This window comes from Myotis nattereri (genome assembly GCF_964212035.1).
Source record: "Myotis nattereri genome assembly, chromosome: 3".
Lineage (NCBI taxonomy): Eukaryota > Metazoa > Chordata > Mammalia > Chiroptera > Vespertilionidae > Myotis > Myotis nattereri.
This window is the reverse complement of record NC_138077.1, coordinates 196,536,788-196,562,690: the sequence shown is the minus strand read 5'-3', so window position 1 is coordinate 196,562,690 and position 25,903 is coordinate 196,536,788. Positions and strand designations below refer to the sequence as shown.

The following is a 25,903-nucleotide window of genomic DNA, read 5'->3' as shown; positions in this document are numbered from 1 at the left end:
TGGCTGGCCTCTGGGAATGCATCTAATTCTACGACTCTAACCTACAGAGAATGGGACTGAACTGCCCAGGCCAACACACCCGCTGGGCCTCACTGAGCTGCCAAACAGCCGTAGCTTCTTTCCCCAGCCGTCCACTGCAGAGAGGAGAGCCCCGCCGAGGGCTGGGGAGTTCTTACCTTCACCCCAAAGCAAAAGGACTCTCACACCATCACCCATGATAAGGTCTCCCAGGCAAACCAGGTGTCTGGTGTTTGGGCTTTGGACTGAAATTCTGTCAGCTCACTATGGACATTCAGTGTAGACTGGTTATCGTGCTGATAGGAAAAGCCAGCAGACCATACAGCTGTCTGTGCTTAATAAACACGGGGGGAAAGTTATGACTTAATAAATGCAGTTTGTCTGGAGGATAAAACCAGGGCTTGAGATAATAAAAAGGCCAGGCTGTAAAGTTTGGAGTGGCTGCATCCAGCCCAGAATGCCAGCCCTAAAACAGTTATAAAACACATAATCAGCCTCTTGAGCTGAGCCCAGCCCCCTATCCTTCAACTTCACCCTGGTAAGTGACAGCAGCCTCATGCAGACGATGCCCCCTCTGCTGCTGCTTTCTGCGTGTCGTGGTACACAGTAGATACTTAAATCTTTGTTGAATGAAAGGATTAATGAGTGACTGAACAGATGAGCACATAAACCTGTAGCTGGGAAGGCATGGTGGAAAATGTGGAACAGAGTTCATCCTTTTATTGAAGCTTACAGTTTCACTGAACTTTTGGCTCTGAATGAAAAGGGCATTGGCAGAGGGAGGTGGCAACTGTCCCCTGGGGACTGAAGCCAGGCAGAGTGGTGGGCAAGGGAGGGGTCCAAGCTGAGGAGTGCAGCAGCCTGGCCCAACATGCCCAGAGAGCAGACTGCCCAAACTCCCCGAGCCGGGACAGCCCCAGGTGGCTAGGAGTTGACACACACGACTGTGGGCATGGGGGAGGGTTGGGGGGATGGGTGGGATGCAAGCCCCTGGTCCCTTGGGCACATCTTTTTCACGCTTGGTCAGAATCCACTTTGGAGAAACTGGCTTCATTTGATAGGACTGAGCGGGTTCGGGGACACAGGTGCTCATAGTAAAACGCTGATGAACACAGAAGGGAAAGATAGAGGCTGGAGCTCAGCCGATCACAATGACTGGCATCTCCTGCTCCTGCTGCAAGGCTGTGCCACTTACATGCTCAGGGCTGAAAGGATATGTAACTTCCAGTCCTCTCCTACGTCAAGCCCAGGACCCCACTCTTTGGTGGCTATGACACAGGGGTCCCGGCCCTCTTGGCGAACAGCGCTGTATCAGGAGGAGCAGGAAAAGGAGAGCGGCCCACATGCTTCTCCCACTCCAAAGAGCCAGGAGAGGTGCCCCAGCGCACGCCACTCTCTACAGATGGGCTGGGTCAGAGCATCCGAGAAGCGGTCATGGTGACGAAGTCCTCGAAGCTGAGCCGAACGTTGCCCTGCATAGCTGTGTCCTTCTCCCGGAAGGCCTCGGTCAGCACCTGCAGCTGGGTGCACACCTGGATGAAGCGGTCTAGCTGCATGGCGGGGCTGGCGGAGCGCGGGCAGTAGCGGGAGACCAGGAGCTGGCTGAACTGGGGGCTCAAGTTGTAGCCCATTTGGGACAGAGCTGGAGAGGAGGGGCACACAGAGCAGACACAAAAACCCATCGTGAGCACTGCCATCGGCCAGCTCCACAGAGCACAGCACTTCAGGGGACTTTGAGGGATCAAGCACCGAAGGAGGAGAGGACAGAAGTCCCAAGGGTCTGTCCAGGACGGCAGCAGCACAGCAGGGGCTCTGCCTGGACGCTCCCTTCGCTGGAAGGCCTCGTCCCTTTCTCTGAATCTCCATTACGATCTGTCAGTCAGGGGCTCCTGGGGCCCCAGAATGACACCAGGCCAGCCATGCTCAGCTCTGACTCGTCCGCGTTACAGAAGGAAGTCTGAGCCCCTAGGACCACTTGGCCGGTGCGACCAGCAGAGGCAGCACAGCACAGGGTGCCAAGGACCTGCTCGGGAGTCAAAACAGCCCCTCGGCAAGTTACTTAACCTTGCTAGTTAAGTAACTAGTTAAGTAACCTTCTGCCAGGGTGCAGATATGGTGAGCTCCGCCCCTCCCCGCCACAGAACTCCTTAATAGGACTGAACTCCACAGCCAGGGCAAGGGGTTGGGTTCTCTGGGGATCCCTTTCCCCCTCTCAGGTGGCAAAGCTGCCTGTCAGGTTCTCATCAGACCACTAACACCCTTCCTCTACTGCAGTGGTCGCCAACCTTTCAGACCTCACGGACCACCAGCTGGCGACCGCTGCTCTAGAGTCAGAACTGGAACCAGACCTGGAACTGTGGCCGCTGGTCATCTTACCCAACTGCAGCATTGAGTGGTCTGGGCCCGAGTGGGGAAGGTAACTGCCTCCTGGCAGAGCCAGCAACAGAAGCCACCTTTCTGAGCCCCTATACAGGGCTCTTCCCATTCCGCACGCTAGAGATGAGAGCGGAAAGAGCCACACACACCACATCCTGGTTTCACAGGACCCTGGGCTAGTACATTCCCATCCCCTATAGGCTGGGCCTGTCTCACCTGGCACTGCCAGGAGTACCATCATCAGGAGTCCAGCCCTGACCCTGGACCCAGCTGTTCCCTTGCCCTGGGTCTGGGCTCAAAGTTGCAGCAGGCCACAGAAGGGGAGGAGTAAGTCTGTGCTGAGGGCTACATTTAGCAGGGCAGAGGACATTGGCAGTCAGAGGCTAGAGAAAAGGCCCTGCTCTGCTGAGGGAGGGAAGAGAACACGGCACTCACCTTGCTGCAGCTCTGTGTAGCTGATGGAGCCCGAGCGGTCTCGGTCGTACTGCTGGAAGAGGTTCTTCCAGTGTTGGATGAACTTCCACAGGGCTGAGAAGCCGTGGACGTCAATGCGGCCTGCCTTGGTCTTATCGAACATGTCTTAGGGAGATGGGGAAAAAGGGAAGGAAGGCTTCAGGGCTGAGGGCCAGGGGTCCTCAGGCAGCCCTTCTCCTCAGGCTGGATGGAGTAGGAGACTCCACAGAACCACAGGCCCAAGGCCCAGATGCCTCTACCCACGACTTACCTTCATCAGGTGCCACAGCAGCCCCCGCCCTGGCCGCCCTTCCAGAACTGCATTCTCTCTGCAGGCAGATGACCCCTCCCTGCCATCTCCTACCAGGGCATGGATCCCATTCTGAAGAATGGGAAATGGAGTGAGCCTGTGACTCAGCAGGGCCTTGGACTCGAGAAAAGATCTCAGGGGAAGAGCTCTCAGTCTAGGAGATCACTCCTTGAACCCAGTTTTCTGTCTGAAATCCCCCCGGGCTAAACGATTTTTCCGAGAATGGTCACCCACCCACCTACTGTCAGACATCGGGTGGCTCTGCCCCGAGCCTGCGCCCACAGGGAAGGGCTGGTACTCACTTATCATCATGAGGCATGTCTCATCATTGAATGTGGACCAGTTGGAGTTGACCAGGGCCTGCTTCAGCTCCTTGACAGAGATGTAGCCACTGTGATCGGAGTCCACGGACTGGAACCAGGAGTACGCCTCAGGATCCACATTGGGAGGGGCGCCACCTGCAGGAAGGGGTGCAAATCAGGGAGTCAAACGAAGGTCTCGAGGCCAATCGCAGAAATGCTGGTAAGAGCCAGTCTAAGTGCCTTCCTGTCTAGGGGTTCTCTTATCCACAAAGACCTAAGGGGACCTACTCCTTCTCTTTTATGGCCCTGCTCACTCCACTGTGTACATGTTTTTAAACCACCTTCCTGGTGAGACTTGGAGCAACCTCTGGGCAGGAGCCTAACTCATCCGAATCCCCAGGGGCTAGCACAGAGGCAGGCACAGAAAGGTAAAGTGCTCAATTCATGCCGAGTAGGCCTCAATGTAACAGCACTCCAGACCCAAAGGCCTTTCCAACCTCCTCACCTGAATTGCTTCTTCCTTCCGTCAACCCAAGACCCTCAGAGTCTCAGGCCCCAGCCCCCATTTTATAGGCCCTGGTTATTTAAATTCTCTGTGTAGCAGTTTTCTTATCTGTAAAATGAGGCCACAATAGCATTTACTTCATAAATTATGAAGATATAATTATATGAAAACCCTTATATCAGCGCCTGCTACAAGCTAAGCACTATGTGACTGCAGCTTATTAGTGCTGTGTGTGTCTGCTGGGAGTATGCACCCTAAGGAGCTCTGTGTGTCTGTCAGTAGATGGAGGAAAGGATCACTCACTTGAAGAGGCATGTGGAGTGAGCTGGAGAGTAGGGGAAAGGATGATAGATGAAAGTGGAGAAGCACAGACTATCTTAGGAAAGGCCAGAGTGACACAGTACTGCTAAACCTAATGACTTAACTGGCCACAAAAAGGGCCCCTTCGCACAGGCGGTATCCGAGACAGCCACGGGCCCTTCTGGAGCACAGAAACCACCACCCAGTCCCAAAGATGAGGCCAGGTTTGCCTGATGGAGGGACTATCTAGCTTCCTTGAATGGGAAACTAGGCAGCCCCACCATCCTTCCTAAAACAGCAGCTTTGCCATGGGGAGTGAGGGCCACAGCCCCCAGAGGGACAGTCTCTGTAACAGGTGGTTCCTGCAGTTTGCATAGAAGAGCCCGGGCTCTGAAAGCAAAGAGCTCTGACCCTTACTAGTTTGTGCGACTTCAGACTAACTGTTTCCTTTTTTCAGACCTACTTCCCGAGGTGGTTGTGATGATAAAACCAGATAACAGCAACAGAAAGTTTTAGCAAAAGGCCTGGAATGTGTGCAGTCCCATTTCCACGAGGAAGGAATACCCAGTAAACTGGATCTGAAAGGATGACAGAGCTGTTACAGGGAGAAGAAAAGACACAGAGGCACAGAGTACGTTCGGAGTACTCCCAGGGGTCCTGGGTTGATGGGAGGGAGAAGCAATTCAGGTGAGGAGGCTGGAAAGGCCCTTTGGGTTTGGAGTGCCATCCGGGTATTTCCAGTGGGCGGTGGGGCACCTTTACTGGTCAACCCTGTCTTACAGAGCAGTGGTGCTCCAACCTGAGATCCCGGACTCAGTGGGGCTGAGGCGGGGCTTCCGGTGGAGTCCCATTCTTTTTGCAGGTGACATATGGATCACACTTTAGAGCACTGCTCCGGGAGCCACTACCGCACTGCGGAGGAGGCAATGGTGGGTGGCCGGCTGGGTGAAGAGTTGCAGAGAGAGCAGCTAAGAGCCTAAGGCACATCTTTCCTTTCTTCTGCAGCCCCAGAGATTATCTCTGGCCTCAGGCCCTGGAGGGATAAGCCTCCAATATAAGGTTTCCCTACAATGACCTCATGTAGGCTCAGAGACAGGATTTTGAAAGGAGGAGGAAATCCACCATGAAGCTGCTGAGCTGAAAGCAAATGGCCAGAAGCTCTGGGCTCTGCCCAGATAAACGCCACAGCTCAGTGTTTAGAACCCCATGGTCTGACCATCCCCTCAGAGGCTCCTGCCTGGGTACATCTGTTACGATGCTGCAGCTTCCCAGCAATGCCATTCCCAGGAGGCCCTTCAGGTGCACCAGACGGGTTCCAGGCTGCCTTGGTCTCCTGGGAAGAGCATATGGTGAAGAGGCTATGAGTGTGGGAGGAAACCGGGGACTGGGAATTCACCTCTCCTGGCCCCTGAGACCACTCAGAAATCTTCACTGAGCCCGAAACCCTCACCCAAGATTCTCTGCCTCCACTGAATAGCCAAGGCCCCTTTCCCTCCCCATGTTGTCCAGTACCTCACCTTTAGTATCTCTGCTCTTTATCCCTCCCCTAACTCATCCCACCATCTGCCTGCCTCAGCATCTGTCAGTGGTATGGCCCTTGCCATATCTACTATCACACTAAATGCTGACACCTCTTTGCTAAGAATGTCTCAGTACAAGTCCTCTCAGAGAATATTGCTTATTAAGCCCTTCCCATATGCCAGACACTGTGCTCATGTTTACCTGCACATTCTTATTTTATCCTTATTAACAATGTTCTGAGGGACACTCGCCCATTTTACAGATGTCAACACTAAGGCTTAAAGAGATAAAGTAATCTGGTCAGGTCAGTAGGTTGTCTGATCTCAAAACCCAAGCGTTCAACAGCTACACTACCTTGCCTTTCTACATATGGTAGTCAGTCTCCCACAGAAATGGGGCTTCTCCCCATGACAGGCTGTATTATCTCCAATTATTTGCTCACCTATGCCCTGCCCCCACCGCCTCCCCTGTAAGAGCATTGTCCATCCTCTCCACTGCCTGGTGGCTTGCAGAGCCCCTCCATGAGGAGTATCCACTCCCATCTTATTGGTAAGAGGCTGGACCAGGGGGTGTGGTTTGGCCAAGAGAACGGAGTGGGAGATATAAAGTACTTGAAAGCAGAGACTTTAAGAGGTATCACACATTCCTGCTGACTCTCCTGCTCTTTTTTATCTGCAACAAGAATAAATCTCCAGTAACAGCTGTTCCTCCAGCCTGGAGCCTGGAAAGAAAAGACACGTGGGGCAGACTCTCAGCAGCCAAGCCTACAGCTGCTGACATGTAAGCAAGAGTAAATGAGAGTGAGCAAGCAACAGAAAGCAATGTTTGCTGCTGTAGCCAGAGAGTTGTTGTTCCACAGCAAAGCTGACTAAAACACTTCTATTCTGCTGATGCATGCTGAAGCTAGAAGCAAGATGCTGGGCTGCCTTCACATCCACAGGAAGGACAAGAATGGGCCCTGGGTAACTGAAAACAAGGTCAGAGGCATCTGGAGCCCCAAATCCCTACTTACCTGGAGGAGGTCCCTGTCCATAAGGCGCAGGAGGCGGGGCACCGTAGGAATTTGGAGGTGGTTGACCATAGGGGGTCCCTGAGGCTGCACCACCATAGGGTCCTCCTGGAGCTCCAGAGGGAAGGCCCCCAGGGTTGGGGTATCCATAAGGCCCTCCAGGGGCAGGACCTCCTCCATAACCACCACCAGGGGGTACCCCGCTGCCATATTGCCCTCCACCAGGGTAGCAGCTACTCGGAAGGGCTCCAGGCGCTTGTTCTCCAGCTGCTGAGGAGGCCTGTAAGAAGAGCAAGGTACCAGTCTGAAAACCACTAACATAAGAAAAAAAAGTTCAAACAACAGTGTTGGGCATAAAGAAAATGATCAATAAATCATTATTAACTTATTATTATCATCATCATCAGAAAAGCCCTGTGCAGTAAACTCAGGTGGAGATATAAAGGAGAGTGACAAGTTCTGAAGCTCACAGTTAGCAGGAGAGGCATGGAAATCCTCTCCGTAACACCTAACACCTAATGAACCCGCATAAGGAAATAGGTGTTTAAAATGGACGCATAAGTCATGTGCCACGGAACACAAATGAGATGGTGAAATCAAGGAGGGTTTCCCTAAGAAAGCAGCATTTGAACTGAGACTTAAAAATGAAAATGATTCCCAAGAGAGTTGGAGAGGCATGGTCACCCAATTTACTAGTAACCTCTTCAGCCAAAACTGGGGAAGGGACTTGTTCATATCACACTACTAGAGGCCCGGTGCACGAAATCATGCACGGGTAGGGTTCCCTAGGCCTGGCCAGTGATCAGGGCCAACCTGTAGGACAACCAGCAGGGCGATGGGGGGGAGGGAGGCCCGTTGGCACTGACCTTGGCCAGTCTGGTGTTGCCTGCTCACCAGCTCCACCCCCCACCGCTGCCACAGGTCGCCTCCCTCTGCAGGATGACCAGCGGGGTGATGTGGGGGAGGGCCCCCACTGGCACCCACCTTAGCTGGCCTGGGGCCTGCAGGCTGGGGCAGCTCCTTTGTTGAGCGTCTGCCCCCTGGTGGTCAGCATGTATCATAGCAACCGGTAGTTCCACCATTCGGTCGATTTGCATATTAGGCTTTTATTATATAGGATGAGTTGAAGGTAGAGGCGGAGCTAGATCACTCCCCACCCACACCCAAACCCAAAGACTCCCACTGCTCCTGCTACAGCATTCTTTCCTTAAGCAATAGGGAACAAGATTCCAGGGTAGGATAGAAAAGGGGGTGGGGACTGTGCAAAGTCTGGGCACACCCAAAGTTCAGGCTGGACACCAAGCCAGGAAGTAGCTGCTCCACAATAAGCCCTATGAACAAAGCCATAAACTGCATCTGGCATAGGGCACCCTCAGAAATGCCCTGAGGCCAACAAAGCAGGGGCTGCCAGACAGTTCTTCTGGCTTTCCCTATCACATTCTAGGGGCCCAGTGCAGCCTGGCAGCAACTGAACCCTTTCCTTTCCGCCCTGCATTAAAGCCCTCATGGGTACAGTTTACAAAGCACTTTCACATACACACAAATGCTCCTGGCAGAATCCTGTCAACAATCCTTGCCACGACCTGCACGGCGGGTTCAGGAGGGACTGCAGGAGGGCCAATGCACAATGAAGTCACTATTCAAGAAATAAGTTTTAAACATGGGGCCAGGTGGAACTTCTTTTGGGAGAGGAACCACGAATCTTAGTCTTGCCTTTTTTATTCAGCTTGGTCATACAATTGCTTTTAGTAAAGCATGTAGGCAAAGCACATAGTAAGCAGATAGTATCGAAGGTCGGTAGAAGTCATTAAACATTTACTCAAAGATTATCAGGTCAGGGAATGCTTCCAGACACCGCAATCTCAGCAAGAGCAATCTGTGCTGCCATCAGCCCTGCTGATGCCCAAGGTTTATGGGCTTCCAAATTCCTTGTTGCACTTTCATGCCAATGCTGCTATGAGGTGGTCTCTGGCATCTCCCTTTTGTTTTCTTAATAAATCTTGAAAAGTGTATGCCGTCTTTAGGGCTTGAGTCTTTTTGAGACTTTTCATTCACATTTGCAGCCTAAAAATAAACACACAAACCCAAGAATAAGAAAGACAATAGTGCCCTGACCGGTTTGGCTCAGTGGATAGAGCATCAGCCTGTGGACTGAAGGGTCCCAAGTTCGATTCCGGTCAACGGCATGTACCTGGGTTGCAGGCACATCCCCAGTGGGAGGTGTGCAGGAGGCAGCTGATCAATGTTTCTCTCTCATCAATGTTTCTAACTCTCTATCCCTCTCCCTTCCTCTCTGTAAAAAAATCAATAAAATATTTTTTTTTAAATAAAAGTACATATATGATTCATGTTATATTTCTTAAAAAAAAAAAAAAAGGAAGACAATAGTGGTTACGCTAAAAGGTAAATGTAGGGAGATCCAATGAAAAGGATTGAATTTTTCCATGTCCATTTTAAATTGTTGCCAGGCATCTAAGGAACTAGTTTGTAAGTTTGCCTGGGATAATTGTGCAATATGTTGCTGTAATTCTAAAATATCAAGGGTTGTGTTACCTTTACCCTAAGTACCAAGAAGGTGATTTTTCACTGATTCCCAAGGGTGTAAGGTGCTGTTATAGGGAAAGGGGGTCACACAAATCTGGGAAAAATTATGTAGGGACATTCTTTGCTCTTAGCTGTGGATTTTATCACTCATTCATAGAACTGTAGATTTTAGTGCCGATAATTCTATTTCAAATTGACTGTCAATTCTTTTTTTTGGACAAGGTCTTTAGTTACATTTTTCTTAACTTGTTGTACGAACTGAAAAGTTTGAACAGTTTGTACCATGGATGCAGCAGCAACTCCCACAGAAGTAAGTAACAATACTAGAGCAAAGAGTCCTGCAATTAACATGCCAAGGAATTTTTTTTTTTGTCATTTTAAGATTTTTACTAGGTCATGTAACAGTTGGTAGGTTTGATGAGATTCCCAAGGCTCGGTTAGGTTAGTAGGAACCCAAGCGAAAGCGGGTTGTCTTAATATCATGAGGGAATCCTTTCGATAGGTGGAATTAACACAATGGGATAGTGTGCAGCCTGTGCATGATACCTTATACCAGTGGTCGGCAAACTGCAGCTCGACAAACCGCAGCTCGCGAGCCACATGCAGTTCTTTGGCCCCTTCAGTGTGGCTCTTCCACAAAATACCAACTTCTGCGCATGGGCCAGGAAGTTTCAATTGCACTGTATGTGCGCCCGCACATGGTATTTTGTGGAAGAGCCACACTGAAGGGGCCAAAGAGCCGCATGTGGCTTGCGAGCTGCGGTTTGCTGACCACAGCCTTATACAATTAACTTGCATTAAGGCACACCTGGATGGGGCCCGAGAGGAGTACAAAAAGATGAGATACACAGGTGGTGGCAAATACTGTCTTATTGGGAGTTCCCCATAAGATGTAAGTATGAGTAGAGTGTTTAAGCTAGAGTGATAACTGTACCATTCTATAGGTGCAAGTGCAGCAGCTAATTTCCAGTATGTGTTTTGTAGGGGCCAATGATCATGTTGTAATTGAGATCCAACAAATCCTCCTCCATGCCATGAGGTGGAGTGATTAGATTCAACATATAGGTAGGACACAGTCCCTTTCCATTTTAAGGTGTGATTGCTACTATATGCAGACCCATGGGGACACCAATTCACAAAGGAAAAACTATTAAGATTGCTGTTGGTGGGGTAGGCACTATAACAGTCTTGCCAATTAATTTCTTCCCCTGCGGGGTACCAGTTATAAAAATTTTTACGTAATGGGGGGATATCTTAATAATGTTACATTTTCTGTACCTCTTCTGGGGCAACCAGGGATAGTAGATGTATGTGGGCTTTCGCCCCCCCCCCCGCCCCCCCGCCCTCACTTCCTTTGGTGTCCATGCAAACCAAAGACCTCTCTTTAATTCTACACACAAAGGTGCAGTAGTTTCTTTGTCATACAAAAGGGAAGCTGTGTGGTGACACCCGTATAGTTATAGTTTGCCCAGATACTTCGTTGTCCTATCTGTGGTCCCCTGGGATGAACAAGGTGCTTGATATTATTGGTGACTATACTAGGCGGGAGATCAGCCCAAGTAAGGGGTCTCATCCATGGAGGGTCAGGAACATAAGTCTAATACAATTCCCCATGTACCCCTACTAGTTTTACCGCACAACTGATGACTGCTAGTGTGGCAAGGAAAACATTCTCAGGTGTTCTTGGGATTCTTGTATCCTCACAAACTTGCTCAGCTTTATGAATTGTCTTCTTCACCATCCCCCATGTCATTTCCAAACTGTCTCTTGTCTGCTTCGTTCGCCTTGCACTCCTTATCTTCTGCACGAGGTTTGGGGTTAGTGCTACTTGGGGGCAGGGTGTTTGATTGTCTGCAGCCACAGGTACAGGTTGAGTTGGTACAGGTTGAGGAGGTACAGGTTGAGGAGGTACAGGTTGAGGAGGTATAGGTTGAGGTTCTGGGTGCAAGGTCTTCAATAGTTTGGTCAGTTCCTCCCGTGGATCCATGCTGAAGTTTGATGTTCCTTGCAGGAATCCACACAGGCTTGGAGGAGTTTCCTGGAAATACACAAGCATATTCTCGACCAAATGTTAACAAAGGGTCAGGACCCTTCCATAAATTAGACTCAGGATCCTTCCACCTGACAAAGCCTTTTTCCTTTGGCTCATCACAACACCAGTGTAGCTTCATTGGGGTCTTACCATGAACATTACAAGTGAAAAAATTTAAGGTAATTAAGGTTTGGTGTAGTCTACCTACAGGAGATTTCTCTAGTATTTCCCCTTTTTGTTTTTTCAAGTTGGGATTTTAGCCACTGATGTTGGCGTTCTATAATTGCCTGTTCTTGGGAGTTGTATGGTATTTCTGTAATGTGTTGAATTTTTCATTTTGTATAAAATTGCTGGAAATGACAGCTTGTGTATGCAGGTCCATTGTCAGTTTTAATAATTTTTGGAATTCCCATGACAGCAAAAGAAGTTAGGCAATGATTAATGATTTGTTTTGCCATTTTCCCTGTAGATGTGGTGGCCCAAAGGACCTTTAAAAAAGGTTTCTACAGAGACATGCAATGCCCCAAGACATCCAAAAGGAATATAATGCATTACATTCATGTGTCAGATATGTTCCCTCTTCAATTCTCAAGGGTTAATTTCTGTATTAGGCCCTTGAGGCAGATGTAACATACAAGTGGGACATTCCTTGATAATTTGTTTATCCTGCTGTTGAGTGATTGAGAATTATTTAGATAACTAGAGGCCTGGTGCACAAAAATTTGTGCACTCAGGGGTAGGGGGTCCCTCAGCCCAGCCTGTACCCTTTCGCAGCCCGGCAGCCCTTGGGGGATGTCCATTTGCCAGCGGGGAGCAGGCCTAAGCTGCAGTCAGACATCCTTAGCGCTGCTGAAGAGGCAGGAGAGGCTCCCACCACCACCGCTATACTGGCAGCCATCAGCCTGGCTTGTGGCTGAGCAGAGCTCCCCCCTGTGAGAGTGCACTGACCACCAGAGGGCAGCTCCTGCATTGAGCATCTGCCCCCTGGTGGTCAGTGTGTTTCATAGTGACCAGTCATTCCCAGTCTTTCTACTGTTAGGGTCAGTTTGCATATTACCCTTTTACTATATAGGACAGAGGCCTGGTGCATGCATGGGGGCTGGCTGGTTTGCCCTGAAGGGTGTCCCAGATCAGGGTGGAGGTCCCGCTTGGGTGCCTGGCCAGCCTGGGTGAGGGGCTGATGGCTGTTTTCAGCTGATCACACCCCCTTCAGGGTGGGGGTCCCCACTGGGGTGCCTGGCCAGCTTGGGTGAGGGGCTGATGGCTGTTTGCAGCTGGTCACACCCCCTTCAGGGTGGGGGTCCCCACTGGGGTGCTTGGCCAGTCTGGGTGAGGGGCTGAGGGCCGTTTTCAGGCTGGCGGGCTACTGAAGCTCCCAGCCTTTTTTTTTTTTTAATTCTGGGATTTATTTACCTTCTATAGCTGTCACTGGAGCTGAGAGCTGGCTCCAGCTCTGAGGCCATGGCTCGCTAAAAGCAGGTATCTGGGTTTGTTTAGCTTCTATAATTGAAACTCTGTTGCCATCACTGGCGCTCTAAGCTCTGAGCCCGCTGCCGGCTGAAAGCAGGTATCTGGGGTTTGTTTAGCTTCTATAATTGAAACATTGTTGCATTCAGAGCTCAGAGCCGGGCCGCAGCAGGCGGGGAACCTTGGCTTCCTCCATCACTGGAGCAAGCAAGCCTCATGTTCGCTTCAGTTGCGTGGCTGCCGGCCGCCATCTTTGTTGGCAGTTAATTTGCATATCCTGCTGATTAGCCAATGTTTGTCTATTATTAGATAGGATATTTTGGTAGGCTGATGTAAAAGCTGATGAGATTCTGTGGCTTGCTGTAATGAAATGACTAACTGATTGGCATATGCATTTTCTTTTGTTAATTGACCAGGCAGGGTGATATGAGCCCTGATATTCTGTTTAATAAAAGGGCAATATGCAAATTGACCCTAATGGCAGAACGACCAGTCACTATGATGTGCATTGACCACCAGGGGGCAGATGCTCAACACAGGAGCTGCCCCCTGGTGGTCAGTACGCTTCCACAGGGGGAGCGCTTCTCAGGCAGAAGCCAGCTCATGGCTGGCCAGCGCAGCATCTCCTGCCTCCTCGACAGCCCTAAGGATGTCCAACTAATGGCTTAGGCCCGCTCCTTAAGCCATTAGTCAGGCATCCCCCAAGGGCTCCTGGGCTCCCAGAGGGATGTCTGACTGCCAGCTTAGGCCTGATCCCCCCCCCCCCCCAGGGAGCGGGCCTAAGCCAGCAGGTGGACATCCCCCGAAGGGTTGTGGACAGCAAAAGGGCGCAGGCCGGGCTAAGGGACCTGCGCCTGCGCGCCCCCCCCCACCCCCCCCCGCCCAAGTGCACGAATTTTCATGCACCAGGCCTCTAGTGAGTAATATAAAAGGGATATTGTCTTTGCTGTACAATTTGCTGTACTGTTTAAATAGTATAGACTTTAATCGAGCATTTTCAATTTTGCTTACTAGGCCAGTAGCATAGGCCGAATTAGAAATATTGAGAGGCTTCTGAAATTTTGCAATGCAGCCTTGATAGTCTTTAATTCAATTCTTTGTACAGAAGTGTGACTAGTGTGGATGACTTGGTCTGACTTTTTTGTATGATAAGCAGCCTTACCATTAGAGGAACCATTAGTAAAAATAGTTAATGCTTCAGGAATAGGTTCCTGTCTAGTATTTTTTGGTATAATAATGGGGTGTAATATAAAAATTGTAGTAATTTGTCTTTTAGTAGATGACAACTAAGTTCCCCTGAATATTCATTTATTCCAATTTGCAAATTTAAATCAGTCTGAAATAAGGTTTCTAACTGCTTCCAGGTAAGGGGAGGATAAATGTACTGGGGCTTTTCTTCTTTAAGCTGCCTGCAGTGCTTTTGGAGTTGAGGTCTTAATTGAGCCATGAGTTCTATATATGTAACCACAGTTTTAGAGGTTTGATGCCCTAGGTCCGTGGTTGGCAAACCGTGGCTCACGAGCCAGCTGCGGCTCTTTGGCCCCTTCAGTGTGGCTCTTCCACAAAATACCACGTGGGGGCGTGCACATACAGTGCGATTGAAACTTCGTGGCCCATGCGCAGAAGTTGGTATTTTGTGGAAGAGCCACAATGAAGGGGCCAAAGAGCCGCATGTGGCTCGCGAGCTGCTGTTTGCCAAGCCGCAGTTTGCCGACCACTGCCCTAGGTGAATTTACTTAATAATAGCAGGAGAGTCCTTATTTTGGAAGATGACCCAAGTGGGACTGTTTATAGTAGGATTAATCTGTCCTAACACAGGCAACTTAGGCTGTACCCGTGCTACCTGGGCTGAGGATATTGCCTGTTTAATTTTTAGTAACTACTCCCTAGCTTTATCTGCCAACATTTGGGGCGAGGAAAGATCACAGTTAACCCTAGGTATATTGAATAAATTTGTCATTGTTTCTGTAGAGATTCTTAGATAAGGTCTTAACCAATTAATGTCCTTTAATAATTTCTGAAAGTCATTCAGGGTTTTAAGGCAATTTTTTTGTATTTCTACCTTTTGAGGCTTATTACATTGGTTTTTAATTATGGTTCCTAAGTATTTGAAGGGCGTTTCTCTTTGTACCTTTTCTGGAGCAATTTTTAAGCCCTATTTAGAGAGTTTTTTTCTTTATTTCAGTGGTCGCCAACCTTTCGGACCTCACAAAGGACTGGTTGGTGACTGCTGCTTAAATTGGGTAAACATTGCTAAAGTCTGCTTTTCCTGTGGGCTTGCCAAGAGCAAGTCGTCCATGTAATGGATAATGTAATGCTGGGGATATTTGCCTTTTAATGGCTGAATAGCTTGAGCAATGTATTTTTGACACAAGGTGGGGCTATTGGCCATGCCTTGAGGCAAAACTTTCCATTGATATTTTTTCATAGGCTTTACATTGTTAATGATGGTACGGAAAAGGCGTATTTTTGTTTATCTTGAGGTGCCAAAGGAATGGTGAAAAAATAATTCTTGAGATTTACTACTATATAAGAGACCAATTTAGAGGTATTTGTGAAGGCGCTGGGAGTCCAGGCTGTAAAGCTCGTATGGTGTGTATAGTAGTGTTAACTGCTTTAAGAACATGGAACAACCGCCACTTTCCCGTCACCGTCTTAGGTATTGTCAATATAGGAGTATTCCAAGGACTATTGGTAGGCTCTATGTGGCCAACCTTCAGTTGTTCCTGTATTAATTCATGAATATGCCCTGATTTTTTCTTGGTTAGTGGCCATTGATCTATTCATATAGGTTTATTATCTTTTCATTGTATAGGATTAGCATGAGGGTGAGGAGATTGATTAATGGCCATTCCTAAAAAGGTTGATATTCTACTTCTTGTCTTCCTGGGTTCCCTTTGGCTTGAATGGGTTTTCTAATCCCCTGATTATTTTTTCCTAAACCTTGACCAGCTTGATATTCCATCTGAGTTAACTGCTATCCCTTGCCGGTAACAATACACACTTATAAACCCTCCAAAACATCCGGCCCCGTAAGTTGACTGAAATTCCAGAGACTATATAGGGCTGAAACCATTCTGTTTATCCTTTTTTATTTTGCCATTTTAACACTGCAGTACTACATTGAGTATTATCAGGAATTATGACCCCTGTAATAGACCCCATAGTTTCTACTATAGACCAATTTGGAAGCCAGAATTCTTTACTAATAACACTGACATTAGCTCCAGTGTCTACTAAACTCTTAGTTTTTCTTTTATTTTTAAATTAATTATAGGATGGGTTTTACTAATTTCATGTATTTAATAGATATTTGAGCTTCCAAATTTTGTGTTCCTCTTTTTCTATTTATAGCCTTAGCTTGCTGAATATAAGGTATGAGTAGGAGCTGAGCAATTCTTTGTCTTGGGGTAACTTGCATAATCTGTTTGCATTCTAGTATTACCTTGATTTTTCCCTTATAATTTGAATTTATGACTCCAGGCAAAACAGTCCTTTCAGTGTTTCCATTTCTTCCTAAGACTAATCCTAACGCTCCTGGTGGTAAAGGCCCCCAATTCCCATAGGAACAGCTTGCCGAGCTATGTCAGGGGTCCGAGTGACTGCTACTGTGTTGGTGAGATTAAGGCCTGCATTCCCCCGAGTGGCTTGGATGAAGGAATTCACTGTGGGCCTTGCAGGGCATAAAACCACCTGTTGTTGCCGGGGCTGGGGAAAGCCCCTTTGGCCATTTCCCTGCTGGCCACGCCCTATGCCTTGATGTAAGGGCTGCCCATTTCTATGGAATTTAGATCTACATCGATTAGCCCAGTGATTTTCTTTCTGACGTTAGGACACAAGGAGGGTGCAGCTGCGTTGTTCCAAGCGGGAGGTGGAATGCGCACGCCTCTCCTCTGTTGTCCGCCACCCTGCGTCCTTTCTGGCTGCCTACGTTCCTTTTGGAAGTGTCCTGGCTTCCCATGATTAAAACATTTTTTACTCCTCACTGTTACAGCAGCAGCTAGTAAGTTTGCATGAAAAGTGCTTGATTCTACATCCTGACATGCTTGAATCATTTCTGTAATGGTACCACTTTTTCTTAGAGGTGTCAGACATTTTTTACAATCAGCATTGGCATTTTCATATGCTAATTGCCGAATCAAGATGTCTCCTATTACATGCTGTATTTGCCGGCTCACTACTCAGAGTAAGGTGAGCCACAAAATCAGAAAATGATTCTGTGGTCCCTGCATATACTTAATAAAAGCTCCCTCAGGATCCCCTGTAGCTGGTAAAGCCCACCAGGCCTTTCTTCCACAAAGTTTAATCTGCTCTTAAGCTTGCTGCACATACCCTCGCTGATTTTGCAAGTCACTGTATTGTCCTGGTCCTGCTAACATTTCAAAAGTTATTTGGACATTCTGCCCTCGATTGGTACGAGCCTGCTCTTGACATCTCTCTAAAAATCCTCCCTTCCATAGCAAGTAGTCTCCTCCATCTTGGGCTGCATGAGCCAAAGCGTACCAATCGAAAGGAGGCAGGAATGCATCAGGAACGTTAGTCACGATTTCTCCAGTAAAAGGAGCTGCAGGACCATTTTGTACTATGCTTTCACGCAAAGCCTTTATCATTTTAAAGTCAAATTTGTCATGCTGTCTTAGTATTTAATTTGAATTATGTGGGTTAGCTACCTCTATAACAAGAAAAGCAAGTCTCTCCTCCACCGTCATGTCGCTTAATCCCTCTCGGATAGCTTTTTGAACAGCTGATTCTATTAGCGGTGAATCAATATTTCAGGATCAGGACACAGAGGTGGAGGAAGACATGAAAGCCATTCCTCCAATTTTTCGTTCTGCTCCTCTGTAGGAGCGGAGGGTGTAAGGGGAGAGGTCCAGCCTCCTTTGCCTCTCTAAACGGTTCCAGCAAGTGCAATACCATGCTCCACAAGGAGAAACAATTTGGGGGCAAGTTTTTCCCCTGCTGATGAGCTCTCTCCAAGTTCTGTCCTACTCTTTCGCAACACTCTACATCTACCGTGCCCTCATCAGGACACCAGGGATTATGCTCTATGATGATATGCAAAAACTAATAGAGTACCTTCTGACACCTTAATTCCCTTTTCCTTGAGCATGCAAGCCAACAGTCTAAAATAATGTTTTTCCCCTTTACTCGAATTCTGCCCCATAATGGCCTGGCTAATTTCAGAAAAGCCCCCGTTCACTTACGGTTGTGACTCCACAGCTGGCACAGGCTTGTGCGTTCAGTGAGCTTCCACTTCACTTCGTTCCCCTCAGGCGAACCTTCTCAAGTACCTGTTCAGGCGCCACTTGCCATGACCTGCACAGTGGGTTTAGGAGGGACTGCAGGAGGGCCAATGCACAATGAAGATACTACTCAAGAAATAAGTTTTAACCAGGGGGGCCAGGTGGAACTTCTTTTGGGAGAGGAACAATGAGTCCTAGTCTTGACTCTTCTTATTCAGCTTGGTCATACAATTGCTTTTGGTAAAGCATGTAGGCAGAGCACATAGTAAGCAGATAGTATCGAAGGTCGGTAGAGGCCAGTAAACATTTACTCCAAGATTATCAGGTCAGGAAATGCTTCCAGACACCACAATCTCAGCAAGAGCAATCTGTGCTGGCATCAGCCCTGCTGACACCCAAGGCTTATGGGCTTCCAAATTCCTTGTTGCACTTTCATGCCAATGCTGCTATGCGGTGGTCTTCGGCAAATCCTCTAACAGAAAGAAGGAAGAAACTAGTAGACTCATTTTTAGATGAAGAAACTCAAGTGCACAACTGTTGAAAGACTTCATTTAGCAAACATTTACAGAATGATGACATTATGCTAGGCCTGGGGGCACAAAACTATATAGGGTCTGTCCTCAAGGAGCCCACAGATAACTATGATAGTCTGATCAATACCACCAGAAAAATCTACTTAAACGCTACCAAGGCATGAGCTGAGGAATTCTGTTCTGTTTGTCAAACGATAAATGGGCAATAAGATGAAAAATTCATGAAGTGGTTCAAGGAAGTCTTCCTGGAGGAGGCAGGTGTAATATTGAAGCTGGCAGTGAAGGATGCATAGGCCTTCTCCAAAAGGAAGGCAGAAAAGGACATTCCAGACAGAAGGGAGAAGAGAGACAAAGGCACAGGTACAGATCTATGAGCAAGCATGGAGTGGTCAAGGAACAGGCTAAAAAGCAGGGGGCAGAGGCAAGAACTGAGAGGTGGGCTCTTTATACACCTCTCCTGCGGCACTCCAGTTAGCGGATGAGTTACTGGTATCTTAAGAGTATTTTCTGTTTCTGTCTCCTCCATGCAACAGGGAGCTCCCCAGGGGCAGACAGTGGAACTCATTCATCACGGTGCCTCAGGGTCCAGCACAGTGCCTGGCACCTGCAAGCCTCCATAAAAATCTAAACAAATGACTACCACTCTGAAGAGTTTGGGCTTTATGCTGGAGGAAACAGAGCACCATAGAAGGGTTTCCAGTGGGAAGGAACAAGATCAGAGCCTTGTTTAGAGAATTAACCAGCGGCGGTGTGGAGGATGAGCTAGCGGGGAAGGCAGTAGCTAAGAGAGGGGGAGGCAGTAGGCTAAGCCCCAGGCTGGCAGGGCTTGAGCCAGATAGCAGGCTTGGAGACCGAGAGAACAGGATGAATTCTGAAGCTATTTCAGAGACAGACTAGACATGACTTGGTAACTAATTAGTTTAGGGAAGAGCTGGAGGGAGGAGAGAGGAAAGGAAAATGCTTGGAATGACACAGATTTCTAGCTGCACAAAAATATGAAGTGGCGCCACCAATGAGGCAGAATCCAGGCTGGAAAAGAGGTTCCCAGGGCCATCAAGTTGTCAGTAAAGGTCTGAATCAGAAATGAAAACCAGAATCCCTGACTCCAGGTTCTTTTATACTACTCCATGCCGTCAACCTTTTTAAGAGTTTTCCCAAGAGCATTTCATGCTGATAAACACAAGATCATGAAAGGTGGGGGGCGGACAGGAGACAGTTCAGTAACCATGGTTTCCAAAGCATCACAGAAATGGGTGGGAGGGGGGCAATTAACATTTTATTGAGGCTCTGCTAAATGCTTCCAGTTCAATTGGCTCTCACTGACCCTCAGTCCTGTAAGAGTAGTTTTATTCCCTAAGAAAGCAGCATTATCTCCATTTTACAGATGAGAAAATCAAGGTGCAGAGAGTTTAATACTGTGCCTGTGATGATGCAGCTAAAACAGGTGATTTGGGATTCTCATCAGGATCTGCATGACTCCACTACACTACTCTCTTCAATAAATGAGTGGGCATCTACCATGTGCCGATGCCAGGGACTGTCCTAAATGCATCTGTCAAATATGATGGGTTTCTACTGTAGAAAGGGGTTTAGGGGGAAGGGTTGGATTAGTGCTCTTTCAGAGGTTTCAAGCGCAGGAATCAGGGAGATGCAGAAGAATCTTATTCTTTTTGCACCCCAGTTCCTAGACCTAATTTGAGAGCCACAGTATTGTAAGAAATCCCAAAGACCCTACAGTCCAACCTTTCAGTCAATCTTGGAATCTTGGAATCTGTCTGTATTCCTGCAAGTGGTGGGAGCTCACACCCCAAATAATCCACTCAGAAAGTCCTCTATTTCCTTTTGGCTCTGAAGGCTCATGCTTCTACATCCAAGATTCTTGTGAAGCTTGGAAGGGTCAAAGGTTAATCCATGCTGAGTCCTGACGGGGAAGAGAGTAGGCTGCATTGCCAAGGCAAGTCTGTTCTCCAGAGCTATCTCTCAAGTGCCTGCTGGAGGAGGCTAGAGCCTATTCTAAGGGGTTAAACCAAGCATATCAAACTCAAAGGCTAACATGGGCCAAATAAACAAGGTTTAAGTTTATGTGGGCCACAAAAAAAAGCTTCAATTTTCATAGAAATGTAGGTTTATTTCGATAGAGATACGCTGAATACAAAAGGCTGAAATAAGTGAGTAATCATTAACATAAAATAATAGAATATTTTAGTAAAAATTAATATTTTTTCTTGAACATTAACTTACCAGACACTGAATAACTGCACAAATTAATAAGCAAATAAACCTATTTTTCTTGTTCTCCAAAAGCAAAATATTTCCTGTTGCACACACCAAACAACTCAGTACAAGATTAATGAGATGTCAATCTTCTGCTAAAATATTCACTGCTAGTATCCGTGGAGAGAAATGGTGCGCCTGTGCGTAAGGGAAATGAATGCAACACGATTATAGTAATCTGTCATTAGCGAACATTGTAGTTCATTATTAATAATTATGTATAACAGGATATTGTAAAAATTAAGTTACAAAACTTTTATTAAAATGTTTCTTACATACCATTATATTGGCTGGGCCACAAAAATATTTGTTGTGGGCCGCATGCGGCCCGCGGGCAGAGAGTTTGACATGCTTGGGTTAAACAATCGTGAGACAGGAGTGGCTCAGACATTCACCAGCAGAGCCTCCTAAAATATTTAAGGCCCAGAAATCTGCAGCCAATAAACAGTGAGCCAGGAAGTGTCCCAAGATTTCAATTACCATGTCTGAGCTGACAGTCCACATGTTCCACCTTTCCCTCCAGCTTCATTTCACCTGAGCTGCAGACGCAGGTATCCAACAACCTCCTGGACCTTCCCTCCAAATCTATTCCTCTGTATTCCCATCTCAGTGAGTGGGAGACCCTAGTGCCTTCCTGGGCACCTCCTCTTTCCTCCCCTCCGGCACCAAGTTTCTTCAGCTCTACCTCCCAAACGCTTCTCAAACCACTTTCACCAGCTCACTGTTTTCTCTAACCTAGATTAGTTCGATAGCTTTGAAACTGGTCTCCCTGCCTCCAGGCCCTCCTGCTTCAACCCATTCCCGCAGTGCTCCATGGTAATAGCTCCAAAGCACAAAAGGGAGAAAACGCTTCAGCAGTTCCCCCACGACTCTTAGGACCAAGTCCACGCGCCTCAAAAAGGTACCTGATCCTTGCTTACCTTTCTCATTTCATTTCTTACCCCTTTCTCCCTCGTCACAGCACGTGGACTAATCTCCTTAAATTCCTCCAAAATACTGGGCTCTCACTTGCTTCCTGGCCTTGGAGCATATATTCCCTCTACTGGAATACCATGCATGTCTTCATCCAGCTAACTCCTGCCGGAGATTCAATGTGGGGCTTAAATGCCACCTCCTTTAGGAAACCGTCCTCCCCTGGAGACGGAGTTTAGGTATCCCAGCTGTGCTGTCCTATACCTTACACTTACTCCCATTTAATACTTAGTACACTGTCTGTACACTTCATCTATCTGTGTCCCTTTCCACGCGGAGTAATTACTATACCAAAACACTGTATCAGGCACTTTACATGGATTAGCTCATTACAACCCCCTTTTAAAGAAGGGGAACCAAGCCTCACACTTTTCCAGGAACTTTCTGCAAGCAACAAGCAGAGCAAGGATTTGAAGCCAAATCTCTCTGGCCTCAGGGACCAAGCTCTAAGCATTGAAACCCATCAGGCTGGCTCCTCCACAGGTCCAAAGGGTACTTGAGTTTTACTACTCGAACACATAGTCATGCTTGAGGACCCTGGGCTAGAGGAAGTGGAAAATTAGTTTTGACTCCTAATAATAAGCTGGAACCCTCCAGGGTTATGTACGAGGTGGAGGGGAAGTGGTGCTATGCTTTTGGATGCTTTAAAACAACCCATTTCCTTTCCTGGGGCACCATGGACCAGGAGCTGAAGAGGTAGACAAGGGTATGATGGGGAAACAAAAGCACTTCTTCTATTCCAGGCATGTTTCTCTGTACTCCTTTTCAATATTTCACTGAGCATAGGCCCAGGCAGCATGACATGATTAACAACAATCGCAGCAGCAAGAACTGTGCCACCATGCGCGGGCACACACTACGTGTTAGCAATGTGCCAAGCTTCTGTAGGTTTTATCATACTTCATCCTCATTTCAGTCCTATGAAGTATTAGTCCTCTCTTTTTACAAGTAGGAAACGGAGGCTCCAAGCCCTTAGATAAATCTGTCCAAGGGCATATAACTATTAAGTAGTAGAATTAGAATTCTAGCCTCGTTCTGTCCAACCTGGAAGTTCAGGCTCTTAAATTCTATGTCACTTCCTCAAGGACGCATACAAATGACCTCCAAAAGCTTATTAAAACGTAAGGCACTTCCGAGTTGCATAACAGGTCTATGGCGGAACCCAAAGTGTGCTTTTTTTAACAAGCTGCCAGGTGATTCTGATGCAGACCATCCACTGAAAAACAATGCAGCATGACAATGTTTACCCAAACCAGGTTTTTCAGAATACTATTAAAAAAAAAAAAAGACTACACATTAAAAAAAGGGGGGGGGGGGTCCCCATGGTTAAGTAAACTTAAGAAATACTGAGATGCCCTGTGGTGAAACTGTTCAGCTCTATTTAACAGAGTATTCTGTGAACTTATTTAACCGCAGAATCTTCCTCCATTAGCAATACCTATTAACATTTCACAAGACTCAGAAAATAGAATGGAGCTTGGGAAACACTGCTAGGTTATAGTACTTCCTCCTAACTGCGGCCCATGCCGGCCTCTCTTTCCTACCTCGGCTACGTATGCAACGAAAGGAGTTTACGTTCGAGCCCTGGCCTCATCCCCTCGCTTGCTTGCTATGTATGACCTTGGACAAGCCGCTTAACTATTCCGGGCTGGTTCCTCGGCTATAAACTGGGGATGAGACTCCCTGCTAGTATGCCTCCCAGGTCGCCATGACTGAGAGAACGGAGATCCAAATAGCGTGTGCAAAAACCGCACGGGCTGCGGGCTGCACTCCCTCGGCGGGTTCTTGTCCCATCTTTTGGCATGTTAACTGGACCCCACTGAGCACTCTGTAATACCCCGTATGGCCTAGTTTAACCATTTTTTTCCTGCAGGGGTTTTATCTCCTAAATGAGTGTGATCTTGGGTAACTCAGGAGCCCTCTCCGGGCTGTTTTCTCCTTTTAAAATGAAGGGACTATTTTGAGGGCCCTCCCAGCACTGGCCTTCGAGGAGCCCAGTAAAAATCAAAGCACGAAAAGGTAACACCCGTTACACGCTTGGTGGTGCCAAATGGCTTACAAGCATCCTTTCGTTCCTCTTCAGAATGGCTCTACCAGTGTCGGGGAGAGCCTGTTGCTTGGCCCTCTTTTACCGAGTAGGAAGCTTCGGCTCCGGCAGGCACAACACCGCGCTCGGGGGAACCTTCCTGCCTCCCAACTGTACCCCCTCTGTCAGCCCTTCTCCCAGCCCACCAAGGGCGGCGGCCACAGCCTCGCCTGGCCGGGTGCTCGTGGCTGGATCGAGAAGGGCTGGCAGGCGGAGAAGCAGCATTTGCTGGCAGCTCCAGGGTCCGCTGCCCCACTGCCTGGCGACTTCGGGGAAGTGTGTTGTCTTCTCTGCGTTTCATTTTTCCCGGGTCTGAAACGGAGGCGTTGGACCAAGTACCAAGTAGTCAAACAAGCTCACGTGTGGAGTTAACCAAAACCAAAGATTCTCCTGATTATTCGGATGCAATACGTCCGGGGTGTGCTTTTATCCACGCCCCAAATGATACCGACGGACCAGTGCTCTAAACGCGGCGCTGGCGTCCACGACCCCGCCCGGCACCCAGCGGGAGCTCCGGGAAAGCGCGCGGCCCGGGCCAAGCCCAGCCTGAGTCTGGGCGGGGGGGTTGGGGGGGCCCAGGTCCCCAAAGCCTCGCGAGCGCGACGTGCAGTTCTGCGTAACGTGAGACCGGCGCAACCGACCATCGCTTTTCCCTTCTCATCCACGCGAGACCTCGCTAAAGTCAACCACAGCATAGGAAGGGCACGGAGAAACAGGGGAGAAAGCACAGCTGGGTTTGGGGGCCCCTGCCTGGATTCGTCCGCTCCTCACAAACTCACCTGCCCGTAGGGATAGCCTGCCATGTCGATTCCGACGTAACCAGTCGGAGAGGGGTCGGACTTCCGGTGTCAAACCGCTCCCTGGGGACATACCCACACTTTTGATTGGATGGTGCGCCTGTCCATCCTGGGCGCAGAGGTCGACGGAAGTGACGCCATTGGGCGGTGGTCGGAAGCCTCCCAGAGAGGCGGGAGGAGTTAAAGGTCGGATGGGGGCGGTTCCGGAACGTTGTTCGCTCGCTGTTGTGGCGTTGTTCCTCTCTTTCCTGCGGTAGAGTAGGCTCCAGGGTAGTCAGACCCGGGTATTTAGTGAGAAGCTTAAGTTAGGTGTTGCGGCGGTGGCCATGTTTTAACCTGGCAAACTGGAGACATCACAGTAACTAGTTCCTGTGTCACTCCAAGTTTCCGCCTGAGGTGTGGTTTGGAGGTTACCATGACAACAGGGAACGGAGGCCACTTGGAAAGGATAAAGGCAATGGCCGCAGTACTTCGCTCAAATGTCCAGACGCCACGAGTCAATTAGTAGCATTGGAGTGGGGTGTGTGGTCTTTGTGGAAAGGAAAATCCCCCCAAATGGGAGAGGAAAATTAGATGAATAGTCTCTTCTTTCGTAAGTGGGGAAACAGGTCCGAAGAGGCAGTGAGTTAGGGGCAGAGTATGGCCTAGAACTGGGGTCAGTGTGTCAACAGATGACCATTGACAACAATTCAACACCAACAAGAATCCCAGTTTAGGGTGCATTGAAGAAGGAAACTTTATTCAGTGCAAAACAGCTAAGCTGCAATACAGCATGGCTGTGAAAACTGCAGAGCTGTAGAACAGTCCTGGGGCTGGCCCTCCTCTGGCTAGAAGGCTCTGTTCTGCTCCTTGACTCCAGTCACCCCAATCTACTCAGTCTAGTGGGTATTGTAGCTCAGCCAGGGGAACATTCACATCCTTCATTTCTGAGGGGAGAAACTGAGCTCCTAGAGCCAGCGGGGAGCCGGCTTGTATAGCCAGAAGTCCCTGCCCCTGGTTCCTGATTGGTCCATCCTCATGCAAATGAGGGCTCCAAATTTTCACGTTTGATTGGTCTAAAAGGCACTGTCCCAATTGATCAGAATAGAGTTACTCTGATTCAGGGGAGCCACACAGCTCTGGTTGGATGGGGAAACCCTCAATCCTTTTGGTTGAAATAGG

General features: G+C 48.4%; 1 protein-coding gene across 4 annotated transcripts; it reads right to left on the bottom strand.

Moving 5' to 3' along the window:
• Positions 1 to 716: 716 nt before the first annotated feature.
• Positions 717 to 24,771, bottom strand: PEF1 (penta-EF-hand domain containing 1). Of its 4 annotated transcripts, none has more exons than XM_081087096.1 (7): positions 24,725 to 24,771; positions 18,042 to 18,176; positions 10,972 to 11,376; positions 6,798 to 7,074; positions 3,460 to 3,615; positions 2,830 to 2,973; positions 717 to 1,660 (listed from the first exon to the last, which is right to left on the bottom strand). In XM_081087096.1, exons 3-7 carry the CDS (start codon positions 11,323 to 11,325, stop codon positions 1,431 to 1,433), a joined length of 1,161 nt encoding a protein of 386 aa, XP_080943222.1. In that variant the 5' UTR covers positions 11,326 to 11,376; positions 18,042 to 18,176; positions 24,725 to 24,771; the 3' UTR covers positions 717 to 1,430. The 4 variants fall into 4 exon arrangements, with proteins under 4 accessions (XP_080943222.1, XP_080943223.1, XP_080943221.1 ...); XM_081087097.1 differs by having other exon boundaries at positions 18,042 to 18,153; positions 24,725 to 24,770; XM_081087095.1 differs by lacking the exon at positions 18,042 to 18,176 and having other exon boundaries at positions 24,725 to 24,751.
• Positions 24,772 to 25,903: the final 1,132 nt, after the last annotated feature.